The sequence below is a fragment of the Enoplosus armatus genome, chromosome 4 (assembly GCF_043641665.1).
Source record: "Enoplosus armatus isolate fEnoArm2 chromosome 4, fEnoArm2.hap1, whole genome shotgun sequence".
Taxonomy (NCBI): Eukaryota; Metazoa; Chordata; class Actinopteri; order Centrarchiformes; family Enoplosidae; genus Enoplosus; species Enoplosus armatus.
In genome coordinates this window covers 26,172,872-26,199,714 of record NC_092183.1, presented here as the reverse complement: position 1 = coordinate 26,199,714, position 26,843 = coordinate 26,172,872, and the positions used below count along the sequence as shown (strand labels likewise).

The 26,843-nt window shown below is 49.5% G+C and overlaps 1 protein-coding gene across 1 annotated transcript; it reads right to left on the bottom strand.

Moving 5' to 3' along the window:
* Positions 1-564: 564 nt before the first annotated feature.
* Positions 565-25,830, bottom strand: kat6a (K(lysine) acetyltransferase 6A). Its single transcript, XM_070903708.1, has 16 exons — positions 24,984-25,830; positions 15,345-15,453; positions 13,851-13,966; positions 13,150-13,231; positions 12,922-13,036; positions 12,294-12,610; positions 10,842-10,954; positions 9,460-9,575; positions 8,583-8,724; positions 7,684-7,845; positions 7,094-7,187; positions 6,698-6,929; positions 5,851-6,049; positions 5,045-5,740; positions 4,586-4,847; positions 565-4,478 (listed from the first exon to the last, which is right to left on the bottom strand). Exons 1-16 carry the CDS (start codon positions 25,677-25,679, stop codon positions 1,099-1,101), a joined length of 6,831 nt encoding a protein of 2,276 aa, XP_070759809.1. The 5' UTR covers positions 25,680-25,830; the 3' UTR covers positions 565-1,098.
* Positions 25,831-26,843: the final 1,013 nt, after the last annotated feature.

The window sequence follows — 26,843 nt, the reverse complement described above, 5'->3', positions numbered from 1 at the left end:
GGAGTGTGGACAAGAACAGCTGAAAGTTGTACTTTCCTTAGCTAGCCACCGATTGGCGACAGCTAGCCTGTGTGTGTGTGTGTGTGTGTGTGTGTGGGTGTGTGCTGGATATTGGGAAGTACCAGAATATTTACATCTAAACGTTTCAGAGTGGCGGCAAACTGGAAAATAATGCTACTTGTGTCATTTATGGACATATAATAAGACAGTAACGCGCTCGTCTCTTCTGTGTCTTTGCTGTTTTTGGTACAACGCCGTCCATCCGGGAAGACAGAGACTCTGGGAAACAGCTCAACGCCTCGAACGCCGGAGGCCCCGCTCCTCCGCCTTTTCTGGAACTGGGCGAAAAGCCCCCTGACCGAGTGGTCTTGAGAGAGCAAGAGGGCGCGTCACCATGTCAGAATGCCACACACATATAAAGACCAAAGCATATAAGAGGTCGGACTGCACACGGGTATTTCAAAAAACAGTCAACAAAAACAACAACAACAAAAATAAGATTCAACATTATGTTTAACAAAACAAAACAAGAGTCCGCCTACAATGTTTCATTGTCTCTTTTTTTCCAAGGTAAGGCTTCCTATATCAATTAAAAGATTGTGTGCATGGTTGAATATATTCAGTTAACCAGTTTTTTCATTCGCAGTCTGACAAAGCAAGGTACTCCTGTATCGTCTTTCTCCGTCTATCTTCCTCGTCATTCTTGTCCTCCCCTGCTCTCCTCCTGCCACATCGAGGAGGAGGAGGAGACTCCTGGGCCTGCGTGAAACCGCACCACAGAGGCCTGTGTAAGCCTAGCCTGGAGCAGCATAGCACGGCTGAGGTCCATGTACACGCCGCAACCCGGTATCCTACCGACATGCTCCCATACACGGCCAGCTGGGAGGGGAGGGGAAACGAGCCCAGATAAAAAAACAAAAAAGGGACAAATTGACAACGTAGAAAAACAGGAAACCCAAAGACCCTCTCTGTCTCCAGCCACCTACACTCCCTGGTGTCTGCCGTGACACTTGGAGAGGGTGAACAGGAGTAATGGACATTTAGAGTACAACGAGTATCCGCTCTGGCCCCATGTCTCCTTTTTCAGTTCTTAGCTGCTCATCTGCTCATGTACGGTGACTGTTTTGGGACGCCAGCATAGCTGTGATGGGAGGGGCCAGTGTACATCATGTTGCCATGGTGATTGGGCTGCATAGGCTGCTGCGGATAACCCTGCCCTCCCATCATGCCCATCTGCATCTGCATGGGGTACTGAGCTGGCTGATTCATGTAAGGGGGATTGCCGTGATAACCACTGTTCATCATGGGTTGGGGCATTCGGTAGCCGGCTGACATGGCATTGAGTGGCGTCATGTTCATGGAATTGTACGGCGCCGGTGTGGGCATGAGGTTTGGCATCATACCGCGCTGCACGGCCAAAGTGCGCGGCGTGCCCTGCATGGCCACGGCCCCTGAGCTGCGGCCATAGAGCTGCTGCTGATGTGGGGCCGGGGCCAGTTGCTGAGTGGCTTTGGACCGGATGGAAATGTGGCCTTTGACTGTAGCCATCTGGCCCTGTAGCCGCTGCGTGTGTGGCGGGGGTCCCAGGCCGATGTTGGTGGTGGGCATGTTGCATTGCAGCTGCAGGGAGCCCAGGTTCATGGAGCCAGAGCTAAGGTTAGGAGGTGGGGTCATAGTGGGCTGGCCCTGAGGGAGGGGAGTGTGGGGTGACGGGGCCAGCCCGGGGTTGGAGAGAGAAACACTGGTGGCGTAGGAGGTGACAGAGGCCGAATGAGAGTAGGGCATGGCATGGGGGTCCATGATGGTGTTGGTGAGCTGCTGGAGTTTGGCCAGGCTGAAGGTTGCTGAGGGCTGGGGGTAGCCCCCTGTGCCAAAGTCCTGACCCATGCGCTCATACAGGGTGCGGCCCCCGCCTCCGCCTCCGCTCTCAGGGATCTCCATGATCATGGGTGTGGAGGCGAAGCCATTGCCCATGCTACACTGGGACAGGGCCTGCTGTTGTTGCTGCTGTGGTGGTGGAGGTGGGGCTGACGGTGGAGGCTGAGGGTTGGGGGCTTGTTGCTGCTGCTGAGGAACCTTTTTTTGAGATTGCTGCTGCTGCTGTTGTTGTTGTTGCTGGTTGGTGCTGGGAGGCCTCTCGATCACGCCACAGCTCTGCGGAGACTTAATGCCACAGCTGGGGGTGTTGGATGGCGGTGGGGGTGGTGGGGGCTGGGGCACAGCACTGCCTACATTGCTGGCACCTGGTCCGCTGTTGGGCCCAGGTCCTGTTTGCTGGATGAGGCTACAGCTGCCCATCGCTAGTTGGGATCCTCCAGTTCCTGTGGAAGATGTGAGGCTGGGGGCTGGCACAAAGGAGCAGCTGTTAGACTGGGAGGAGGACGGGGTGGCCGAGCTTGAAGAAGAGGCCGACGACGAGGAAGCTGTGGAAGCTCCTGCAACTACAGCAGCTGACATTCCACCTCCGTTCCCCCCATTCCCTGTTCCGTTGCCCCCTCCGCCCATGGTGGAGTCATAGCTGCTGGGGTTGTCGTAGTTCTCTGTAGTGCTCTCTATGCTGCCGAGGTCACTGAAGCCGCTGTCCACCACTTGCTGCGAGTGGTCGGACACAGACGGCACATCCATCATTGGCGACGTCTCCATGTTCTGCTGGGAGGGGGCGGACAGTGAACTGGGATGCTCTGGTGTGATCTGGGTGTACCCGCCTCCAGCACCACCACCACTGCTCCCTGCTCCAGTGGGGCCAGGCGTCCCTCCCCTCTGCCCTGCTGGTGTTGTGTCCATTATGCCCGAGGGCAACCCTGGACTGTTCACCGAGCGCACAGACTGACTGGGCAGGGGCGGCACTGGGGGATTAGGGAGGGGGCTGCTGTGTTGGGAGGCCCCACACTCCTCCACTAAGGCCAAGGCCTCCTCTTCTGCCTCCCCTGTGTGGCTATAGCTCTGCAGGGTCCGGCAGGCGGCTAGGGTCTCCTCGCAGTCCTGGTAGGCCCCGTGGTGTGGCTGGGGTTCAGTTTCTTCATCCTGGGCTTCCCCCTGTGTCAGGGACTGGACGGCCTGCATAGTCTCCAGGTCCAGCTCATTGGAGTGGTGATGGGGGTGGTGTGGGTGATGGTGGCCCAGCTCCTCTTTGAAGTCAGAGTGCTGGTGAGGGTGGGAGTGTGGATGTGTGTGCTGGGGTTCCATCAACAGCGTGACGTCCTTGTCGTCTGGGTGCAGAGGCTGGAGCTCCATGGGCTCAGAGGGAACAGACATGGCCGTAACCGTTTCCACTGCCGCAGCTGCCGCAGCAGACTCCTCCTGCTCTCTGCGCCGCCTCTCCTCCTGCTGCGGGTCGGCCGAGGAGGGCCGACACTTGGCCTCCTGCACCTCCTCCTCAGCCTCCTCCTCCTCCTCTTCTTCCTCCTCCTGTTTGCTTACATAGTCCCGGGCCACGCTGTTCTCCATGTCTAAAAAAGCCTCTCCACCTTGGGGTTCTTCTTTGACCGGTGGAGAGCTTGCACGAGAGGCAGGCTCCTCCTCCTCGTCTTCATCATCATCTTCATCTTCAGAGTCCTGACTTTTTCTCTTCTTACTGCTGTTGTTGCTCTTGTCCTCTAAGTGACCGTCACCTTCATCATCTGCATCATGGTCTTCACTGCGCCTGCTTCCTGAACCTGGTGTGACTACTGCTCGCCTGTTGATACTACCGCCACCGCTGCCCATGCTGCCACATTCCTCTTCCTCCCTCTCCTCATCGTCATCGTCTTCTTCCCTCTCACCCATATCTGTATCCTGAGGCCGGGACTGTGGGGCCCGGGGCCCTGAGGTGGAAGAGGAGGAAGAAGGGGACAGCAGGGGACGGGACGGTGGACGGCTGGGTTTGTCTTCCTCCCACGCTCTCTCAGTCTCCGCCTCCTCGTCCTCTTCCTCCTCTGGCTCAGAGGTGGGAGGTGGTTTGGGGGCAGGCTGTGGTGGCTGGCGGAGGGCGCGGTTCTTCGGCGGCCTCCCTCGCCTCTTGGGCACCTTCTGCTCAACAGGCTTAGGGAGATAGTCATCTTCTTCATCAGAGTCTTTCTGTTTGCCGTCTCTGTCAGTGTTGGTTCTGCAGACTCGCTTGCTGTTGCGGTCATCTGTCTGGAGCAGCTGAGGATCTTTGTCCAGCTGCTGCTCCAACAGCCTTTGTCTTTCCTGCTCCTGCCTCTCTGCCTCCTCCTGGGCCCGCTGCAGGTACCAGCTCCGGGGCTTGCGTCCAGGCTTCATCTTGATTTTGGGGGGTGGAGGATCCCCACTTTGGGCCTGGCTGTCTGTGGTTGCTCGTTGGTTGGGCCCACCACCAGGCGGTTTTCCAGGTCCCCGTTTCTTCCAGTGTAGTGGTTTGCGGCTCTTTCCCTTGGGCCAGCCTTTCTTCTTCTTGACTGGGACCTCCGGGTTGGCCGATAGGGTCTCTGATGGAGTTACTGGCAGGGCAGCCACAGGCTTCAGCACAGGTGTTAGCTCTGAAAGGAGGCAAGAAGATAAGCCAGTGTCAGATTAGGCTGCACACATACCCGAGTATACACAAAGCAATAATTACTAAATCCTGCCAATTTGGGATTCTGCTCACCGTCTTCCTCTGAATCCGTGAAGTTGGAGTGCCGGCCCCTTTTGGGTGCTGGGTCTGACAACCTCAGAGCAGAGCGCGCTGGGGGGTAGCGGTGCAGTGGGTGGCCCAGGGGCGTCTCCTCCTCCAGCCTGGGCATAGGCCTCTCGGAGTCTGAATCGACAAAGGGCTCATCCAACACCTCTGTGGTCTCAGAAATGGTCTCCGTCACAACGCTGCTGTGAGGGTGGCTGCGCTGGCGAAAGCGACGCTTCCTCAGTGGCTTCTAGGTAGAAACAGGACGGGGAATTAGGTGTGCCCTTAAAGAGACTCATGACATAGACATGAATCCAGTTCTAAATACAACTGTGTGGTAATACATTTAGATTTTTTGTGCTCTGGAAATGACTGTCTGATGGACAATGAATCAAACTTCTGAGATTTCAATATCAGTAAATCTGAACACTGAAATTTGTTTCTTACCTTGCATTTGAGCCCCATGGCAGGCTTGGTGAGGATGGGCGGGGAGCATGCCCTCCTCTCTTCATCATCTTCGTCATCGTCGTCATCCTCCTCCTCTTCACTGCTTTCACTGAAGCAGCTCTTCCTGACAGGCGGAGACTCATTTAACCTGGAAACCACAGGAAGCTGTGCCAGGCACTCCCCGGGCCCTTCCATCAGTCTGGGCTTAGGGCCTCTCTTTTTCCTTGGGGGCCGCCCTCTTCTTGTGGGGGTTATGGAGGGGTGCCTGGCCATGTCCAGTGAGTGAAAGGCTGTGGACTCTGCTTGTCTGTCCAGGGAGAAAAGGGAGGGGGGGCCGCAGGCAGAGCTTGTGGTTTTTCCTCCCTCTGCTCTCTCCTCGTCTTCATCGTCCTCGTCCTCCACTGGGCGGATCTTAGGTGGCCGTCCCACCCGTGCGCTGTCTTTCACCTTGCCCCAAGGCCAGTTTTTGGGTGGGCGTCCCCGTGGCCTACGTTCTCCATTTGTTGGGGGAGTGGGTCGTGGTGGTTCTGGGACTGGGAGTGGACAGCGAATGGGAGTGGAAGTTGGAGAGCTCTGGCTAATGGGAAACCCCAGGAAGCCCTTTCTTTCCTCTTCTTCCTCCTCCTCCTCCTCGTCCCTCTTCTTACCTTGGCGCATGTGCCAGGACATTGGTGGGACTTTGTGACTTGGTTTGATCTATTTACAGATAAAGTAAAATAAAATCAATAATCAATAAACAACAATGTGCAGCAACGTCGGAGAGCTCAATCTACTATCTCCACTGGACACAACTTCAACGTATTTACCTCCTTGCGGTTATCTTCCTCTGGCTCTTCATCCTCCTCCTCATCGTCCTCATCTCCATCGGCATCAGAGACCACAGTGTTGGTTACGATGACTGGAGTCCAGCGGAGACACTCGGGGTCGACCTCCAGCTGCCGTGGCCGGGCCTTGAGACGAGTCATGTGGCTAACCACCAGCTTCTCCCTTCGCACCAGGACCAGCCTGCTGAAACCACAGCACAGACCAACAGGAGCATTATAGCTCACCCATGTGAAGAGCTGTGTGCACATGTGTATGGTTTACTCGTGTGCATGCACATAACTATGTAGGTTTGGGTTTTTTTGGCCACCGATTTATGTCTTTGTTCACATCATTGTGACCCAAAAAGCTTAACAAGAATAACTGATGTGTCAATTAATGAAGGCAACAGCAGGACACATAACCTACACTGAAGGTCAGTGAAATTTAAAACACATCAGGCTGCATCCACATATTATTATAGGGGCTATGTGAGCAATGATCCTACTAAAGTCTACTTTAAAGGCTGGCTTTGTTTACATGCAAGGTGTTGCCTGGCTACTGGCCATATTTCGCTTTGTTTGGGTTAAGCTTTACAAGAGCCTTTAATGCTTTGTGGCCGAGTACTGTCTGGCAACCAGATTCTCCTTCCATCTCTCACTGCACTATAGTAAGTTATACAGTATGATAATGAAAACGAGTACAGCTCAATGGTGTTCACATCACAATGTACCCGTAACACTATGACATCTGGAGTCCAACTACGTGGGACTACGGTGTGAACCACTGCGGTGCTTCCTTGTCCCATTAAAAAATAGTAGTGATAGAGTGTGTGCCGGTCCTTCCTCTGACCTGTCTCCTCGCTGCTCCAGCATGTTGAGGCTGTGCAGGGTGGTGGTGATGTCCTGCGGGCAGATCCCGGTCAGTTTGCTAAGTTGTCGTATGGTGATCTGCCGGTCGCGGACCTCGTGGAGACACTCCAGCACCACACTGCGCCAGTACGCCATGTAGGACAGCCGACCCAGGTCCGACAGAGGCTTCTCTGGAGATCCTGGCTGGCCCTCGCGCTTGGACAATAAGTAGCCTGCAGGGAGGGAGGAAGAAACCAAGGACACAGACACCGTGAGCCACAAAAGATGTACACCACAGTATTTTTCTATTTTTGAATGTATTACGTTTGTGTATCAAAAGGAGTATCAGCAGTTATCAGTGTTGTGTGTGTGTTCAGTTTAAGGCTGAAGCCCTTACTGAAGTCGATGAGAAAGCGTCCGTAGCCCTTGCGCTGGTACTGTGGAAGAATCATGATGCATGATACGTTGTATTTCTGTTGACAGTGCTTCTCCTGGGGAAGAGGGGAAAGACAGACACATTCCACCATTAGAAAACAAATCATGGAAACTACATCACAGAGCAGGCCTGTGTGGGCGTAGAGCAGGGTGTTGATGGTGCTGCGTCCGCTCACTAACTGCTGTGTTTTGGCAGCGAGGAGGCATGTTAATGGGAGCACCTGCGACTGCAAACTCCACAGAGGGGCAACGGAGCTCACAGCACCCAGTGTTTATCTGGGACACAACATGAGCAATTGTATGTTTGTAGGAATGCACCAGCGTGGGGGGGGGGGGGGACGCCAGTGCATTTCATTTTCATTTAATTTGAATATATTTTTTTTCTCTCCATGTTGGTTGATGTAGTTGTTTCAGTAGGTTTGTGCAGGGTGACTGCAATTTACAGAGTTTTGGGTCCCTTGAAAATGAAGGAGGCACGGTGGTGAATGTAACTCTGCTGAGATCGGGTGGAATCCGGCGCAGGGATGACGTTGGAGGCAGTCATGGCCATACCTTGGAGAAGTAGCCGACGAGGTGGCAACCTTTGCTGTCGTTCTGGGTCAGGACGTAGAAAAGGAAGGGCTCCACATCATAATAGAGGGTCTTGTGGTCCAGGAACAGCTTGGCCAGCAGACACAGGTTCTGACAGTAGATTGTGCTCACATTCCCGTCAACCTGTTGTGGGATTAGCGAGAAAAACACATCAGTGCAACGCAGTGACAGAAAGCCTTCTGTTCAGTCCCAGGAACACTACAGTCCAGAAGTACATCTTTAAGCTGCTGTTAAGAGAGCTGTGGAACAAAGTGAAGGTGAATGGAGTCCAAGTTAGTGTCGGGCAATGATCTCAGCAGCGTCTCTGGAGACCCCTGACAGATAGAGAGGGGTGGAGAAGAGAAACAAAGAGCTGTAAAGAGAAAGAGAAGGAGGGAGGTTCAGGCTGGCAGCTCGCCAGTTATCTCTGCTCTCCTCCTTGAGCGAGGATGGACTGCAGAGCGGGGAAACAGGAGCTGCAGTGGCCATAGACTGCAGACAACTATATCCACTATATTAATCTAGCGCCGCGCTACGATACCCACAAGACCAGCGTAACTGTTAAGTGGTAATTATGAATTCTTCTAAAAATAACAGCGACTTTCCCTGATGAAATAAACAAAAGGATATTCCACTATGGCAGGCAGGGATGTCAATTAATCACCACTGGGAATTCGACTGATCAACATACTGTATATTCCTAAAGTTACCGGGAAAGTATTGGTGCGTATAATTCATCTCTAACCGCGCTGATACTCCCACGGTCTTAAATAAAAATGAGTCTCTCTCTCTCTCTCTCTATTACAGCGTCATCCACCATCACTCCCTCACATTACGCCATCTTTCTTCCGGTTTCATTGACCTTCTGAACAGTTCCTCACCTCAAACACAGAGACCTCGTCCTTCCTGTAGATCTCGTTGGCAGGGGGGTGGAACCAGCTGCACTTCTTCATGTGCTGGTAGAGGATGCTGCGACTCTTCATGTAGCGCAGGCAGAACTCACACAAGTAGAGCTTGGGTAGTCTGGAGAGGGAAGAGGAAGGGGAGCACAATGAAAGAAGGAAAAGGGAGGAATGGTTATAACAAGGCATCGCTGGAGCTGAAATGAATCGTCCATTCATTGATTATTCTCTGATACTTAATTCAATATCTTTTGGTTTTGGACTTTTGGCCGGACAAAACAAGCAATATGAAAGTATCAACTTGGGCTGCGGAAAATTGTGATGGGCATTTATTGACATTTTACAGATTGATTGAGAAAATAATTGGCAGATTAATCAATACTGAAAAATAACTTCATTGCTAAATTTTCCCAGCTCTTGCTTTGAAAGAAGCTACGCCTGAGACGTACGTGGAACAGGATTTGAACAACATACTGAGGGTTTATAGATATATATATATATATATATATATATATATATATATATATTTTTTTTTTTTTTTTGCTCTGAAGTGGTCAGTAAGCTTTTATTCTATGCCAATATTCTTTGTCCTTTTTTTTAAATTTTTAAATACCTAATGAAAGCAGATTTGGCAAGAATAACAGGGCAGGAATTAAAAAAAAACGATTACACCCTCAGGAAAAATCAGAATCAAATGACCTCCCTGGCTCTGGCTGGTCACCTGCCAAAGTAGGTGGTACTGTAAACAACCTTGTAATTGAGCTCCATTACGTTGGTGGTAATTCCTGTGCCTACGAGCAGGACTGCGAGCTAAGTGCATTATGCTGTTGTGCTTGATTAAGGCGCGGTGGCTTACCTGCTGTACTCCTGGGGGTAGGGCGACGAATACCACGTCTGGATTTCAAACTTGCCAAATTCGATGACTGATGGACAGCGCATCTGAGGGTCTGGCGGACCCGTCACCCCGACTTTCTGTTTGGGTGAGCGACAAAGATGAAGGGGGGGGGGGGGGGGGGGGGGGACACACAGAAGGTCAAGTCCAGGTTTACTACTGGAGCGATTAGCAGGTCATAGGGCAGGCAGATTACACACCAGGGACTGCTGGCCTAGGATCTCACACTGTAGCGTGATGTTGTAGAACACTAGGTGTCCATAAACGCTCCCAAAAACACACCAGTACAGGCAAACCAGTGGAACCCAGAGAAAGATTACAGCTAAAACTATTTATCGACTATGTACTTGACTGGTACTCAGGCTGGATAATCACATTGGCCCTTTTCACACATCGTTAACGCTTACTGCTCTGCCTACATCAAACACTGGTGTGAATATTCCAGTCGGGATCTGGGATAGTGTTTTATATGACTCCCATGACGCCGGCCAAACACCCTCTCTCTGGTCAATCCACTGCATGAAAAGGGCTAATTAATGTGGCTGATTTACATTTCCTCCATCAAACATGCCGCGTTCCTTGACACCAACACTAACTTTATGTGCCTAACTGAAACATGGCAGAGGCTTCGTGCGCTCAGCTCTGATGTCCTCCCAGGGTATGGTCACACTGACCACAGCCCTGCCCTTTCAAACACGGAGGTGGGGTTTGCCATCAATCACAAGCAGAATGTAAAAGTCGTGCAGATTTCCAGTGACAGCACTTTAATTACCTTGTAGTGGAGCGGTTCTCCTTCAGTTACACCGTGTTATTTGCATCTACTGGTCATTTAAAACCCAAACCTTTGAGCCGCACTGGTTCCTACACTCACCCTCCTGTTTCTCTCCATGTGCCCTGCATCTATGGTAATGGATGGTTTTAATATACATGCTGAATCTGGCAGCTGTTCCGTGGCAAATTCATTTCTCTCCTTGCTGAAACACAATGGCCTCTCACAGCTCGTTGACTTCTCCACCCACAAACCTCCTACAGACCTCGTCTGAGCCAGTGACCTCATCTTTTACAACCTGAGTGTTGTTGACTCTGCTGCTTTCTGACCGCATTCTCATCACCATTGAAATCCAGCTCCCCCGCCGCACGTCGGGGGTCTACACAATAACCACGTCAGATGACTGCGGCCAGGCAGCCTCAGTCACACACTCGCAACACTCTCGTCTGATGCTGTCTCACTCTACAATTTGACCCATCTCTGCGCCCCCGCCCCCTTCCCATTGTCCCATTACCCATTTCTGTTCATTAACCACATTTAAAAAGACATTTAATATGTTGTCTCTCTGTCTGTGTACCTGTAGTGCCAGCTCCTGGATGTGTCTGAACAGCTCAATGTCTTTTTCCGTCAGGTTCTCGTGGCCAGGCAGTTTGTCGTCTTCGTCACGCCAGTCGCTGCCTTCCTGATTGTCTGGGGATCGAAAACACGGAGTCGACATTAATGCAAATCTAGTGAGAAGCTTGCAGGACGGGGTGCCAAGATGTCTGCGGATTGATTTTTAAATTGGTGTAACTGCCACGGCAGGCAAGACACAGGGGCATGTATACATGGTTAACAGTTTACTGATCATCAAACAATATTTTCCTTCCTTTCTTAATTCACCACAGGGGATGAAGACCAACATGTAGCTGAGGGGGGGGGGCAAGTCCTTTGCCACCTTGCTCTGTCATTAGCACACTCTCTGCTCTGATTTTCAGTGGAGTTAGCTCAAAGGTAGCCAGAGGATGTGTCCCACTTCATTTGGTCTTCTTGTTAAACGCTATGACGTTATTACCTACTGTGCATATTTGTGCCGCACGCGAGTTTCTCAACACATCATACATGGCCACATTTAAGGTATATCGCCACAGACGCACATGTATTTTCAATGATAAAAGCTGCCAATGCGCTTGATGAGGCTGTTTATAGATATGTAGGATATGTAAACTGGTTCGGACTTGTCACAAAACTGGACGACCTGCATGAACCTGCTCGTCCATTGTGCAAACAAAACCTTCAAAGTGGGTGAAAACGCAGACATCGGTGGAGGCGAAACTTGAAGTGAATGCTCCTCATGCGTCTGCTCTGTCACGTTCATTCTCCTCTACTGCGCTGTACTTAGGAGACTCTGTGTGTGTGTGTGTGTGTGTGTGTGTGTGTGTGTGTGTGTGTGTGCGTGCGTGCGCGTGTGCGTTTTCAGTCTTGGAGAGTTAAGTGGAAATAGAACTGCAGGTGGCTACTTCATATTACAAAGCGATTTCTTTTGATGCATAAGCAGCAATTTTCTGAGGCAGAAAATGACGAATCAATTCCACACAATTTTTTACCCCGGGCCTACAATTTCCAAATAAGTAACATCAGGGCTGGATCGTTCCCAAAGCGGGACAAAGAACTCTGAAGTGGTCTTTGCATCACAATAACGGCTGGTAGTCTGTTTGTTAGTAAAACATCTAGCTGAGCTTTATGCCTCGTTTACTGAACACAATGCAGTACATTCACATCACTTCATGTAAGTCACTAATAATGGATTTCCAATGCTATTTATGACATCTATGTCAAATACGTGAACGTTATAAACTTATCTTGGTCAGTTTATGATACTCTAACATATTCTATACTGCCAATCTTTTAACCTTTCCACACATACATTTATGAAAAAGACTTTTGTCTACCGGACCAAAACTCTAATATCTTGCATCAACCAATGCTGTTTATCTGCAGACTAGATTTCAGCGGTGCATTTAAGCAGAAAACCAGAGGGAATCCTTACCTCCCCTGTCATCCCCTTCTCCTTTGCGGCTGACTTTCTTTCGGATGCGGCACTGCTGTGAGTAGTCCACCACCTCCTGCCGTGCCTTGCGGCCCTCAGGCGACGGTGTGAAGAACTTTGTGAGGGCGTCGATGAGGCCCTTGGTCTTGTTGTTGAAGCGCAGGCTGCTCTGCGACAGGTCGTCGTCGTCCCGCAGCGAAAAAAGCAGCCGGTCGTCACCAGGGTAACCCTCGCAGGATGAGCTGGAGGAGGAGTTGGCTGATGCAGAGCGCTTCCGCCGGCCACGCCCGCCCAGCTTCTTGAAGGGCCGCCCCGGCCTGCGGGAGGAAGTGAGGAGTCTGGTTAAGACTGTGCCAGGACGTGATACAGCTTGGTGGGCCCAGAGCCCTGCTGACGGGACCACAGACGTAACTACAGGACGACAACTGAACTCTACACTATGTTCATAGATACTGATGAATAAGATAGAGCAGAGAAACGGTAATAAAAGCAAAAATAGCTGTAAGCTCATTCTGGAGTGTAGGCGTTGTAGCTGCTCGTCTGCACTCTGGTGACGCAGACACATGGCAGCGGCTCTCCACTGGGCTGACACGGAAGATGGCGGCATTAGCTGAAGGCGTTTCTTTACCTGTTCTTAGGTCGCCCCAGCGGTGCGTTGTAGCGCCGTTTGATTTGTGCTGCCTTTTCATGTAAAAGCTTCTTTCCCTTTTTCCTGGGTTGGCAGATTTGACAAATCCACATGCCTGGGAGAGGAAGAGGAAATGCACAAAAATGTAGGACAGACACAAGTTGAATCTGTGAAAACAGGCAATGAAGAGGTACGTGATGAGTTACAGGAGCAGTCCCGTTTATTTACCTTTTGGCATCCGCGTGAGGGGAGGATCACAGCACTCCATGTGGAAGCCCCGGTCACAGGAGTCGCAGAACAACATGTTGTCCTGCGCAGTGCAGACACACGAGTCTTGATGATTATCACAGGCTTTAGATGTGTTTCAGACAAGGCGAGCCGCAGTGACCCAATTCAATGGTGAGACATACGCGATAAACATACATGAAAGCTAGAATAGTGGGGCTGTCAGTGTCATTCATATCCACCGAGATAAATATGATGCACTTTGTTTGATGATCAGATTTATTGATCAAAGCTCCTGAGCTCATTCTAAAGATCTCCACATATTTACGCACAACAATGCATTCAATTGCATTCATGCTCTAAATTTGCCTCACAAAGTTGAGCCATACCCACCCGTCTTTGGTTTAAGCTACTTCTTGTTTCCATTTTATTCTGCGTCCTCATAGATGTATTTCATCTTTGTGCATCAGTAGGTTATGCGTTTTGTCTCACTGTTAAACCTCCCTGCAAACGTTTGAATAACAATCATTCCTCACCTGACAAGTGAGAGAAAAGAGTGAAATCACGCAGAGGCTGACTAAAATAGCTCAATCGCAGGAGCACAGATATGTCTATCAGCATCTCTATCTGGCACTTAAGCAGAGAAGAGAGCGCTCACAGACACTGTTAGGCTGCCAGTCCGCCATATTCGCTCATCCACTCACCGCATTCTTTCCTTGATCCTGACAGCTGCTGCAAGTCTTGCATTCGATGCACTGCCACCACAGAGCCTTGACTCGCGCTGTGAGCTCTGGGGAGAACTTGAGACAGGACGGGTGGCCTGCAGGTAGATAGACACGCATACACAAACAAGTGCGTCAACGTCACAGGCTTTTTTTTTTTTTTTTTGGTCGCTGCTGACTGACAGCTGTGACCCACTTGCATCATTGTAGGAGAGAAAAAAAAAAAGCTCCTTTTGGAATTGAAAGCCCTCACTGAATCAAACCTGGCTGCATAAAGAGTGTTCAAACATAAATGACAATCTGTCAGAGCTGTGCTTTTGCTCTGTTTGAAGAGTAGCAAACAAGGCGGCCTTGTCTGGGACCGAAACCCACTGAGGAAAGAGGAGGAACACAATCTCTCCTCTGCTTTCACTAAGCAATGTCAGGCTTTAGTGAGAATACTACAAATCCTGGTAAGGAAAACAAGAGTTTGACGGGGGGGGGGGGGGGGGGGGGGGGGGGGGATTATATCCCAATATTTCTGAAGACATACACCCGCACCAGTATCTGTGTATTCAATTATTGTGTTCATCTTACTCAAGTTGAAGCGTCCTGAACCCAGAAAAGGGCCAGAGATGAAGGAAAAATAACCAAAATAGCTCAGCAGGCCCACAATAAAGAATAATTCTAGAGGAACTGAAGAAATGTAAGTGTGCTCACAGCTAATTGAAATACTGAAAAAAGTTGAAGTGGCACTCTAAATGGAATTAGTGAAAGAAATTGAAATGGCAATTAATTAAATTTGGAAGTTTCGGTTTAAGTGTTTAAAATGGAAGTTTCGGTTTAAGTGTAAGCACTCAATGAAGGTGGAGTGTACATTTAAGAGTAAGGCTGCATTGCAGCGATTAGCATGGGGTTGTGGGAGCTCTGGAGCGGTCACCACCACCGCAGCCTAAACTGACTACCCCCCATTCAAATGAATGGGAGGACTGTCGTTTTCGCCTCAACGCCTGATTTGGGCTTAATGCGGCCTAAGTGCTAAGTTAAGGAATTTGAATTGAAGTGTGATACATTGCGCTGCACGCAGTTAAACAGATGACAGCAGCGAAACTGTCAGTTAACGTGTAAATGCTGAGCACAGTTCGAAGAGTGAGAGATGAAGGCAGGCGAAATTTAAGTTGACGTGTAACAACTGAAAGCACTTGAACTGCCAAAGGAAGATAAAGATACTTGAAGTGTGTGCAGCTTCCTAAAATGACACTCATAGCAATCTTTTTACAGCTCCATGATGTGTGCTTAGCATTGTGCTTGTGTTTGGTTTTAAACTGCAAAGGCTTTGTTACTAAAAATATCTATTTCAACCAATCACATCAACACTTTGCACACCGCTGATTGGATCCTCTTCCTCTGTGGCTGTTTCTACCTCAAAAACTGTTCGGAAAGACGTAGACGTTTTTAAAGAAGCTCAAGTCTTCCTGTTCAGAAAGCAGCACTCACCACTATTGCCACAGTCGGCGCAGGAGATGAGCTCCTCCGGCCTCTTATCACGATTCTGCTCCTTGGTCCCCAAGCAGAAGCTGCAGATGGGGATGGGCTCGGCCACCGGCTGGCAGAGGGACAGAAGGGGGAAAGAAAAGGGGGGACACAGGAGAGGGGAGAGAAGGTTGAGACTGTCAGTCAACTTAACAGCTTAATTGCACAAATGAAAACAACAAAGTGGCCTTGTGTGTCCTGCCACGGGGGATGACTGTTGTTGTGTGTATTAACAAGCCACCAGCAGACTGGAAACTACAATGACACCAGAGAGCACGAGGATCTGTGAACAGAGAGTTTAGGATAATGGAGAGCGTGAGAGCTGCTGTGAAGAGTGAGTTTGTATAATTTATGTGACATGTCACGTTAGAGGCTGCCATCGTGTGTCGGCGTCTCTGCTGATCCCTGTGCTGTTTGATCAAACGCTGTAACCGAGGCTCCTTTGGTTGTACTGGCTGAGGAGTTTAATTCCAGTGCAACGTGTCCCACTTTGACACTTACTCTGAAACATGCCATCAGACATTCGGTTCTGGGGCTGCATCAATCTTTCAAGCGTGTCCCCGAAAACACAAAACACACGTTATCCGATATGCACACAAGCACAAACCTGAGCCAGGTTTGTGTCCAGGAAAACTAAAGGCAGGGTAACACTTAACATGTCGTTAGACATCAAATAGGACTTGTGTGTCCAATAAAGCTGAAAAATCACATCCCTGAAGCACTGCAGGTGCACTTCACACAGGAACAAACACAAGCGGGAAGCGGGGCGGGGGGGGCGGCCACGAGGTGACTCTCCTTGAAAGTTTCTGGAGCCTGGAAGCCCTGAGGGGAAGTGTTGGCTTACTGCTACCTCAGAGTATACGACAAGCAATATTCAGCAACTCATTCTGTCTGTGCTGAGCTGTATCCAACAGATATACGTCTGACAAATTTGTTTTAGTCACAATTTAACCATAAAAATGTTAATACTTTGGCTGTGATATTTACAACTCACACAAATGTCCTCGATACAGATACATTTTGGTAGCATCAAATGCCAGGAGAGCTTGTATTGTGTTTTTAAAATTCTGCAATAGTGTTGTGCAGTGATTTAAGTTGCCTATAAAAGTCCTTTGGACCCTTTCATATTCAGCGGGTGTAATTAGGATTTTCTCTGGCAAAACCGAATCTCTTCCAATTGGCGCAAACGCAGACTTAAAATGCTAAATAATCTACAGCCAGGGTATGTCATCACTGGTACAGCCAGCTGCTTTCACACATTGCCACATGCCGGGTTGAATGAATGAATCTGTGTGTAATCGAGGTGTGACGAGTGATTTTAGGTTAAATACACCTGCATCCGGAAGGTTCGACTGATGCAAAGTCAATTTTGCTTTAGGAACCATGTCATGGAGGCAAAGGAACGCTCCAAACAAATCTGGTCAGTTATCTAAAAAAAAGAAAGAAAAAAAAAAATTTCCAAGGCACTGAATATCCTCCCCCACATACAGTATGTTCATCAGAAACAAAAGTAACCGTGGCACAGCCTGCTTAGAGCAAGCTGTCCTTAAAAACTGAGAAGAGCACAAGTGATGGACACTGAAAGAGTGTCAGGGCTCCAAGGCTGAAGCAGGAGACACGGAGCATTTGTCGATCTGTTGCCCGACTGCGTCCACATTCTCAGCTTTACGGCAGAGCAGCAAAGAGAGCGGCACCATTGAAACCAACTCGCATGACATCTGGGCTGGTGAGTGCAAGCAGGCGCGTGGGAGAAGAAGGTTCTGTGATGTGATGACACCAAAGTGGAGCTCTTTGGAAAGCATGCTGCGCTCTCATGTGTGGTTGTGACTCCCACACCGCATGTCGCGCGCGCACACTGCATGGCGGCACCGCGCTGTGGGGATGCTTCTCTGCAGCACGCAGCTGAAGGTGGGGGGGTGGGAGGGGGGTAACATTACTGCAGCAGAATCTACCACATGGAAGAAGACACGTGCCCAAACATAAAGCAAACAGCGTCCTGGAGGTGACGAGTCAGAATCCAGAACTCAACCCCATCCAGAACTTGGACGTGAAAATTGCTGTTCACTCCAACAACTTGAGCAGAGACACAGCTCTCACCGCTCGACTGACAACTGACTTGAAGTCGACTAATACAAAGCAGTCTTCGTGTTTTAGATTCATGCTTAATTTGGATTCATCTGCAGAGGTTTGTTTTCACTTTGATTTACTCTTTTTGTGTGAATCAGTGTCAAAGACACCTAATTATCCTGCTAATTCTTCACATTTGTAACAATAAAACACACAAAAAAAAAGCCTGGGGCAGATTAATGTTTTTACAGACACAATAAAGCCAAATCTTTTAATACTGTGAAACACAGTACAGCTCATAATAAAGCATCTTTTGTATAAAATATCCTTTTAACACATGCTGAAGATTCAATTAAACTCATTTTTGAGACTGTAGTTTGTGGTACCTAACTATTGTGCTAGTGTGAGGTTCTCCCACGCAATTCAGTTGGCAGCTCCTGCTTTTAAACAGAAAGTTAGCCTGGGAGAGCTGCAAATGACACTACGCCCTCAACATACCCTCACACTTACATAAGTTCTATCACTACCTAAATGAATATACAAGGTAGCCGCCAAAAGTGACTGAGAAAATTAAAAAGGGTGACCACGATGAAGACACTATGAGAATATACTCATCTGTACGGTTTAGGTCATTGTGTTATTTGGAAATCGTGACCACACACCTAAGGTCACAAAATGCACGGGGGACAATCCAATCGCATATTTAAAATGGGAGGGGCAGCAACGTGACAGTCACTGAAGGTGGTGTTGCGCGCTTTTCCACAGGACGACAGCGTAAATGCACATAGCTGCAGAGAGCTGGGTAGGCAGCAGGCCCTGGCAGGGAGGAGACAGGGACAAGAGCTTGATTTATTGGGTTCATTTCCTTCTGACTCAGGCTGCTTCCAATGCCCCCCTCCCCCGGCTGCCCCGCTACCCACCCACCTAACCGCACAGGGACAGAGAGGGAAAGAGAAACAAAAGGTACAGAGTGGGGGAAGAAAGAGGTAAACAGAGAGAGGAGGGTTGTAAAGACGGAGCAGTGAAGAGGGAGGCAGAGGCAAGCCAGGTGCAAGCAGGAAGATGAACGCATCAGTGTGTCTCACGAGATAATTATACTGAATGGTGATTGTGTACTGGATTATACTGTAAGATTAATAAAATAAGATGATTCATCTCCATATGACCTGAATGCACAATGAAAATATGGGTCTGCAAAACAAACCGACAAAGTCACTGAAGAGAAATGGAAGTCAGCAGCGAGGAGAAGGAAAAGAGGAGTGTGGAGAGAAAAAAGAAAAGAAAAAAAAGACAGAGCGAGGACAAAAATAAGAATCCAGAGGGCAAGAGAGCAAAGGAAATGGAAAGTGTAAAAGGAAGAGAGAAAATCTGCAGCAGCAGTCCTCTGAGCAGCCTGCGTGCGACCAACACCTCAATCATTCCTGACGCTTAACCCCTTCCTCGCTGGAGGAGGTCAACTGCTCCCACTCGCCCCAGGGAGTGCTCGAGTAAACACGAGCCGGGAGCGTCGCCGTTCACACACACACACACACACACACACACACACACACACACACACACACACACACACACACACACACCTTGTATATAGAAACGCACGTTACAGTGAGGCTTCTGTTACTGGCTGCCACTGTAAATTAATCCCCAACAGATACTAAAAAAATGAAAAGCTAATCCTCCCTCCACGACAAGGATATTGGAACAGCGAAACACAATCCTCAAATTCCTCCTGAGAGCCGTTTTTTCCCCTCCCTGTTTCAGCCTTTTCTACCTCAGCCAGCGCTGGCTGCCAAGGACTGCTCTGACACTACAGCGTCGCTCTAGAAATTTCTCACATCGACTGACTGTTTGATTTGAAGTGTCATGGCCGACATTTGACTTCGAGATGTGCACGTGGATGCGTGCGTGTCTATTCTAAGCCTGTGCATTCATGCTTTTGGCATGCATTTTTTTTTTCCCCCAACGCAAGGAGGGATTCAGGAACAAAACGATTTTCTGAGCCAAAAAGACACGCCTTGTGGCAACTGTTAGCAACTAGCTGCATCGACTGGGTGGACTTGAAATGCCATACAAACATGTCCTACAAGTTAAGAGGTTCTTCTACAAATACACGCCTACACACAAATGGACAGGTGGAGGTACCCTAGTCTGACCTAGTTGACACACCCACCCTTGCTTTACGGATCACTTAAGAACGACATTGTCAAACACACTGCACATCCTGTGCCACTGTGCTCTAGCGTTAGCCTAGTTCTTCGTTTTGTTTTCAAGCGGTCGGAAATTAATACTCGAGGCAACATGCAACGTTGTCTGAGACCTTGTACAGCGAGATAATAGGTTATAGAAAACAACTTGTGTTGGCCCGGTTTCCCCTTTATAAACTGGCTTCTGTTATCCACAGACAGAGGACAGGAGAGTGAGACAGGAAGGAGAGAACAATGGAGGAAGGGCGAAAGGAGAAGGAGAAATGGAGGAGGAGGAGGAGGAGGAGGAGGGGAGAAAGGATAAAAGCCAATTGGAGAAAAGAGAAAGAGGGGAAGGCATTGCTGTTGTCCTTGCCTCGTCTCAAGTCAAGGATCTCATTAACATGGGAGCCCAATCTCAGCAACCCCCCCCCCCCCCCACTTCCCTTATGGCCACCCCCACCTCGAACACAAACTCATTGATCGCTGTTACAGGACATACCGTGCAAGCAGAGACGACACACCACCACTAGTAGTCATGAGACACACCTTGACATGCCATGATGACACCCGAGCATGCATGAAGTGACGTCAGTTGACAGGTAGTAGAGTAAACTTGACATTTCAAACCTGACGTCCCTGTAGCGTCACTAGCCCGGACGTGACTTTAAATGGACTGATCTACACTTCCATGTGACATCCACACAACGGCCTGAGGAAGACCCTGTGTTGTGCCAACATGCCCTCCCTTCAGCCAAGCACCACCCTCTCATTCAAAACCGAGGTTAGCCAGGGAGCACAAAGCAAAAAAGCACTGCATCAAACGGAGCGGGGCTGGCCGCGCTCCAGCCGTCACTTCCACAGCTGCTCAACACATTGGCTCCGTTTGTGGGGTGGTGAGGTTAGCCATACGCAAGGCCTCACACAAGCTACACTTCCCGTGCCAAATGCCATTCACATCACAGTCACTGCTGAGCTGGAGGTAACTGCTCCCCCTGGGCTCTGACACTACTGCTAATGCCCTTTCTATAGACTCAAGGCAAGCAGCGTCTGCTCCTGGTTGTTCTTCTTCAGCCAATGGGGTCAAACTGGAAAGGAAACGAATGATGGCCAATGCTGAGGCTTCACACTGGTAAAACATCGGCACGGTATAAAGGCAGACCTCATTCTGGACAGTTTAAAAATTAAAAGAAAATCATAATTATTTTCAAAAGACATAGTCCAGATGAAAACTGTTGTCTGTTGTGGGATTATCACAAACAAATCCACACAAATGGCAAGATACCAACAGAGGTAAGGAAGAAAACGTGTCCATTCTGATTTGTGTGAACTGACCCTTTTCATGGATGTGTACTCGGTGCTCAACAGTTTTTCCATTTCTCTGCTGGTGTGTGCCGCTAAATGTCAAACAAGAACTGGGTCTGTGGGAGCAGCGCGGCATGAGGTTAGAGATGGTGCCGTCAGAGAGTGGAACAAGCCTTTTTAAACTTCGGCCACTAATAGTGGGGCTACTGAGGGCAGGGCTCTGGCAAAATGGAAACAATAGATGCCTGTCAAGGAAATGGACGCAGAAATAAAGAATTCGTGCCAAGTCAAGAATTCAACGGTCGAGTTTCACCTCCTCTTTGAAAAACGCAGTCCTAAAAATCTGGAATTCAAGAAAAGTTGACAGTGAGAGTCAAGGGAGACCATTTCATGGCACCCAACTTAGTCATTTGCCCAGCATTCCTGTGGTGTAGCGCTAACCCTGAGAATGTTTCCATCCATCCAGCGAGCACACACAATCCTCTCCTGTGACTACACAACATGATGGAGCAGCAACGGGGGGGGGGGGGGGGGGGGGGGCAGAGAGAGAGAGAGAGAGAGATTAAGACGGAGAAGAAGCAGGTCGCACATAATCGATGTCTGAGGGCATTTTGTATTCACGGCCCTCCCAGTGACGATGCAGGATGTCTTCTGAGTGTCTGCAAACACAAGCAGAGGCAGTGTGCATGACGTTACAGAGACAGGTGGGGGGGGGGGGGCAAAGTGGAAGGAATTACAGTGGATAAATATATCCATTATGGTTCATAATACGAGTTGCCTAATGTAGCAGCTCCACAACCACTACCAGCAAAGGAACCATTAGCTGCGGCACGCTAGCCTGTTATGTCAGTGGGGCGTTTTGGAGGGAAACCATCACGACCACAACGGCGTGTTGCGAGCAGAAAATGTGAGCCGTGTGTGTTTGTTGTTCACGAGTCACTTTTTTTTTTTTCTTTTCACCGTGACATTGCACGGCGACGTCGAGAACTCTGGTTCACCCCGCTCCAGCTGTTTAGGAGAGGGCAGCCGCGGGGCAGGGAAGATTGCTCTTGCCTATTATGACGGGATGAACATCACACACACACACACACACACACACACACAACTACATACGCACACGGATATACACACAAAGGCTCAGCGTCAAGCCCATCCCACCTAATGGCCGTAGCCTCATACTGCTAACGGGCGCTCAGGGAGGCAATGAGGTTTGCCATCTATATATCCATGACCCCTGGTTGACTTCGCTCCCCCATTCACCTCCCCCTTCATGACCTGGCAATGGTACCCTATTAGGGTGAGAGGGGGGAGACAGAAATAGGGTATGGGATCCCGTTTGAATGGAGCGCTCTGACACAAACATCAGCATGTTGAGTACACAAATCTCCCCGCAAATGGGGTCAAAGCCAGTGCTTAGCCATTTGTTTTGATTCCCCCCGCCTTCACTTGCACTCTCTCTCTCTCTCCCCCCCCTTTCCCTGGGAAATCATAACTGTTGGCAATCATGCGGGGCAATATGGCAATGATGCATCAGTGGAAGAGAGGGAGAACGGAGGAGAGGGGGATCACGCAACGCCCCGACTCGTGTCGCGCACGGCTACTATCTCTTCGACGCATATGCCTCTCGCACACAGGCACAGGATAACATATACATCAAGAACACACCAACAGTCCCTCGCAAAAACACGCGATTGAGCAGCAATAAGGTTGCATCCTCTGGAGAGAGATATATGAAGGCAGCATCACAAGGAGGAGCAGGGAGGAAGAGTAAACAGGCTTGTGCGAATGCCAGACACAAATGTCAACCTCCTCACTGCTGCTGCTGTAGCTTCTCCGAGCACTTTCTAGCCTGAAGATGAGACTCACGGGCAAACAACAGAACCTCCCTATTTATGTCCACACGTCTAATTCATGATCTGACTGATGAATAATCTCACTGATGCAAGACGGTGGCCTTCTTTAGCGAGATTGCTTGTGCTAAAATTCACCTTCTGCCAATGTCTAGTTTGAGTTTGCAGGACTTGGTGGAGCTTGCTGGTGCAATATGAAGTCACAGAAAACATAAATTCACCTATGTGGAAACGTTTTACTCTTTGTTTGTGTTTTCACGTGGTTCGGTGAGGCAGGGCAGCAGGCCGATCACTAGCTGAGTCAGAGGAGGAGGAGGTTGATCTCCGTTTGTCTTTAAGCAGTGGGCCATCTGCAGCCAAGCAGGTCACTGTGTTAGGCAGACCCCATGTGACTCCAGCCTGCTCTCTAGGCTAATCCTACTCTGCATCTGTATATGAGTCTGTGTGTGTGTATGGGCGTCCTTACCAGCAGCTCCCGTGGCTGCACAGACTTGTACACACACACACACACACACACACACACACACACACACACACACACACACACACACACACACACACACACACACACACACACACACACACACACACAAAAGGAGCCAGATAAAGCCAGGAGCCAGTCAAAACAGAGTTTAGGACCGGTCTAGTGTCCTCCAGAGCTACGTCTGATAGACATGACATATGTTGATATATGACCTGATGATGAGCCACTAGGCTGGCAGCCAGTGGTGTGTGGCTCCAATGGGTGTAGTTACACATTGGTTGCTTGAATGCATGTTTGCATGTCTGTAGGCATCTGAAGTAGAGGATTTATGAGGACTGCTGTGTGTGTGTGTGTGTGGTCTTGGGTCAGAACGCAGTCTGTTTGTGTTTATGTCTGTGTGTTTCATTCTTTACATTCAGTTGCATGGTTTTGTGTGTGTGTGTGTGTGTACATGTCCCTGGCCCTTAGAAGCAGAGGGTGAGCAGCCGGCTGCTCTCTCTGATCAGGTTACAAAAGTGGGTGTGTTCCCTCTCTCCTCTGTCGCCGGCATGTCTGCCTCTCCCTCTCCCTCTCTCTAACTCATTCTGTCTCTCTCGCTTTCTTCTCCCTCTGCCTCTCTCTCCCTTTCTGGTTACAGAGGCCTGTAGCTTGCGTCATCCAGGCTTCTTCCTCTGGCACCACTACAGACCACCTCTCTCTCTCTCTCTCTCTCGTCGGTGTTCCTCCCCTTCCCTCTCTTTCTTTCTTCCTCCCATCTCCTGACGGCTCCTGACAGGGAGCAGCCCTGCAGCTGGTCCGCACTCCCTGCAGGAGGCTGGGAGCCATGTGACACTCTCCCCTGACCTCTTCCTCCACCTCCCCTGCCGAACCCACCACCCACCCAGCATCAGTCTAGTATTGCTCGGCTGGACCACAGTACACACATACACACACACCTTGACCTCAGAGTCACTCATACATTCACAAAGCAAGGGAGTGCTGACCAACTGGGTTCATTGAGGTCTTTCTAATATGTATTCTGACCTGATACCCCTCCCCAATACTCATTGACAACGACAAACACAAATATGCACACTCCAGTTTGTGGAAAGATGCTCACTCTGTCATCGGCCCGATCTTACAGATGTTGCTCAACCCTTTCTCAGCCACTTCTAAAATAATTGCAATGTGCTATCTGGTGTGAACCACGACGCCAAATGCTGGAGAAAAACTCACAACTATCAATCACACAGTCAAAGACCTTACTGTGCTGTAGTAAATTATAGCCTTGTAGGCCATGACCAATTTGAACAAGCAGAGAAAATGCAGTGCCAACGTCTAGGGTATTGACAGTTGATAGATCTGGACAATTCTGGGTGTGCAACAGCTATTATGCAAGTGGAATTTGTGTTGTGTGGATTGCAAAAAAAAAAAAAGACCCAGACAGGGTGTTTTCTGTTACTTTCACAGATCACACCCACTTTCTTTTTGTTGTGCCAAAAAGTTTTAACTGAAGATCAGATTTCTTGCCACAATTGCCTCAATTACAGTCGTTGTTTCAACAGGACATGAGTGATTTTATCAGACACGTGACGCCACGTGACGCCAACCAACCAAAGTGCTTTACACCAATTGATCTTTTTACACGATGTATTTCATCAAAGTGTGTTGAAAGTTTGAGGTGCATACAGTTTTACATGTTTGTTTGGGGAAGATATACATGCAGAGACAATACCTTGTCTTTCTCATGGGGCAACAACCGGACAGGTGGCAGTGATTCAAGAGACACCGTCCCGGTCCCATCATCCAGGGAGCTGGTGCGGCTGATGAGCTGGAACAGGGGACCCTGCTTGGTCACGCGTCCATGGGCCACGGCCCTCTTCAGGGCCACCCTCAGCTGCTGGTGGAAGAGGCCAGGCCCCATGGAGCCGCTGCCTGACAAGTAGGCTGCCACATCAGCCTGGCACTTGAGAAAGCGCTCAATGTTCTTTAAGCTGGAGCCACCAGGCTCATGCAGTCCCTCCAGTGCCCGCTTGATCAACTTGTTCCAGTCGAGTCCTGGCTTCTTCCCCGAGTGGGAGTGGGAGTGAGAACTGCCACTGCCACTGCTGCTGCCACCTCCGCTGCCACCTCCACCTCCTCCTCCACCCCCTCCTCCAGAGCTGCCACTACCTTTGGGCTTGGGCAGAGCCAAGCGCCCAGGGTTGTCAGGGTCCTTGTAGGAGTTGAGACCTTTGTTGGTGACCTTAAGGATGGTACCATCCTTGACGCTAAGCTCTAACTGCTCCAAAACCGTTTTGCGATCCAGACCATGGGACATGGAGACTGCATTGCAAATGCGCTCCTCAGATGGTCGCTGTTTCTGCTTCTTCACCTTCTTGATGGCCTCTAGGATCCATTGGGTGTACATTGGATTGGCCAGTTTCACCATGGCTGCCGCCTGAGTGGGTGCGGAGGCCCTGGGGCCTTACCGCAATGACCACACACAAAAAAAATAGGGACTGAACGCCAAGGAAACACCTGGCCTGCGCCGTAGCGCCGCCTCCTCTTCCGCTTTTCGCCCTCTGCCTGCTTACTATCCCTTGTCCTGTGGTCGCACAGAGAGTCCCTCAGAAGCTGAGTATGAGCAGCACGGTAATGAGCAGCTGACCATAGCACAAACCCCCTGAGCCAACCCTCCAGCTGGTAAAATGCACTCTACCCACCTCCCACCTCCCAGCCAGGTGAAGGTCCCTGGCGAGAAGCAGGGGGAGTGGATGAAGTCGCAGGTCTATTAGCAATTTGAACTTCCACAGCACACAAGGTAGGGTAGAGTAGATCTTGACAATAAGAGGGGCTTTCACAAAAATAAGGTGTTTCCCACGTTGACTGTCGCAAAATACCTATACACGGACAATAAAACCAGATCGGTCAGTCTCCTGTCACCTTCGGTCAACTAGCCATGTCTCAAAGTAAGTTGTGAAAGATGGTCATAGTCTCCAAGACATGAAATTAGTGTTTCAATGATAAAAGGTGAGGGCAATGCAGTAGATATGTTTTCTGTGGACTATAACATTCCACAAGATGAGGGCTTTTTTTTCAGCATCCACGTTTCCTCGTCTTTACTTGTTCTCTCTCGATGTCTTTTACTCTTCCAGCAGTCTGGGCTTCTCAGCTCTGGGACGGAACAGATATCTCACCCCAGGGAGCAGCCAGGGCTGATCACCTTCATGCCTATTACACTTCGGTAGCTGAGGAACCCTGCAAAAAACAAAACAAAAACAAAAAAACATAACACAGAGACAGAAGTTAGTGAAACCTTGCAGAAAAAGGTGAAGCACCTTTTGATAAAGTAAGGGAAAAAATATGTCAACAAAGAGTTTAGGATGATGAGTTTGAGTGAGATGCAGATAACCGTAGAGAGGGGACAACTTTTTAAAACACTGGCACACCCATACAGTGCAGGCACACTGACATATAAACAAAGCCATGCATGTGCTTAGAAGGCACCCCTATGTTTGCCCACGCACTACTAACAAAACACAAAATTAGGAAGTGGGGTCACAATCACTGATACCTGTAACCCTCCGAATACCCTGATGATGTTTTTTTGTTT

Excerpts from the sequence above, each read along its gene's own strand:
- kat6a (XM_070903708.1), bottom strand. The coding sequence starts at position 25,679 with ATGGTGAAACTGGCCAATCCAATGTACACCCAATGGATCCTAGAGGCC. Across the intron at positions 15,454-24,983 it reads TGCCCCATGAGAAAGACAAG|CCGGTGGCCGAGCCCATCCC; the intron begins GTATTGTCTCTG and ends TCCCTCTGCCAG. Across the intron at positions 9,576-10,841 it reads TCCAGGAGCTGGCACTACAG|AAAGTCGGGGTGACGGGTCC; the intron begins GTACACAGACAG and ends TCACCCAAACAG.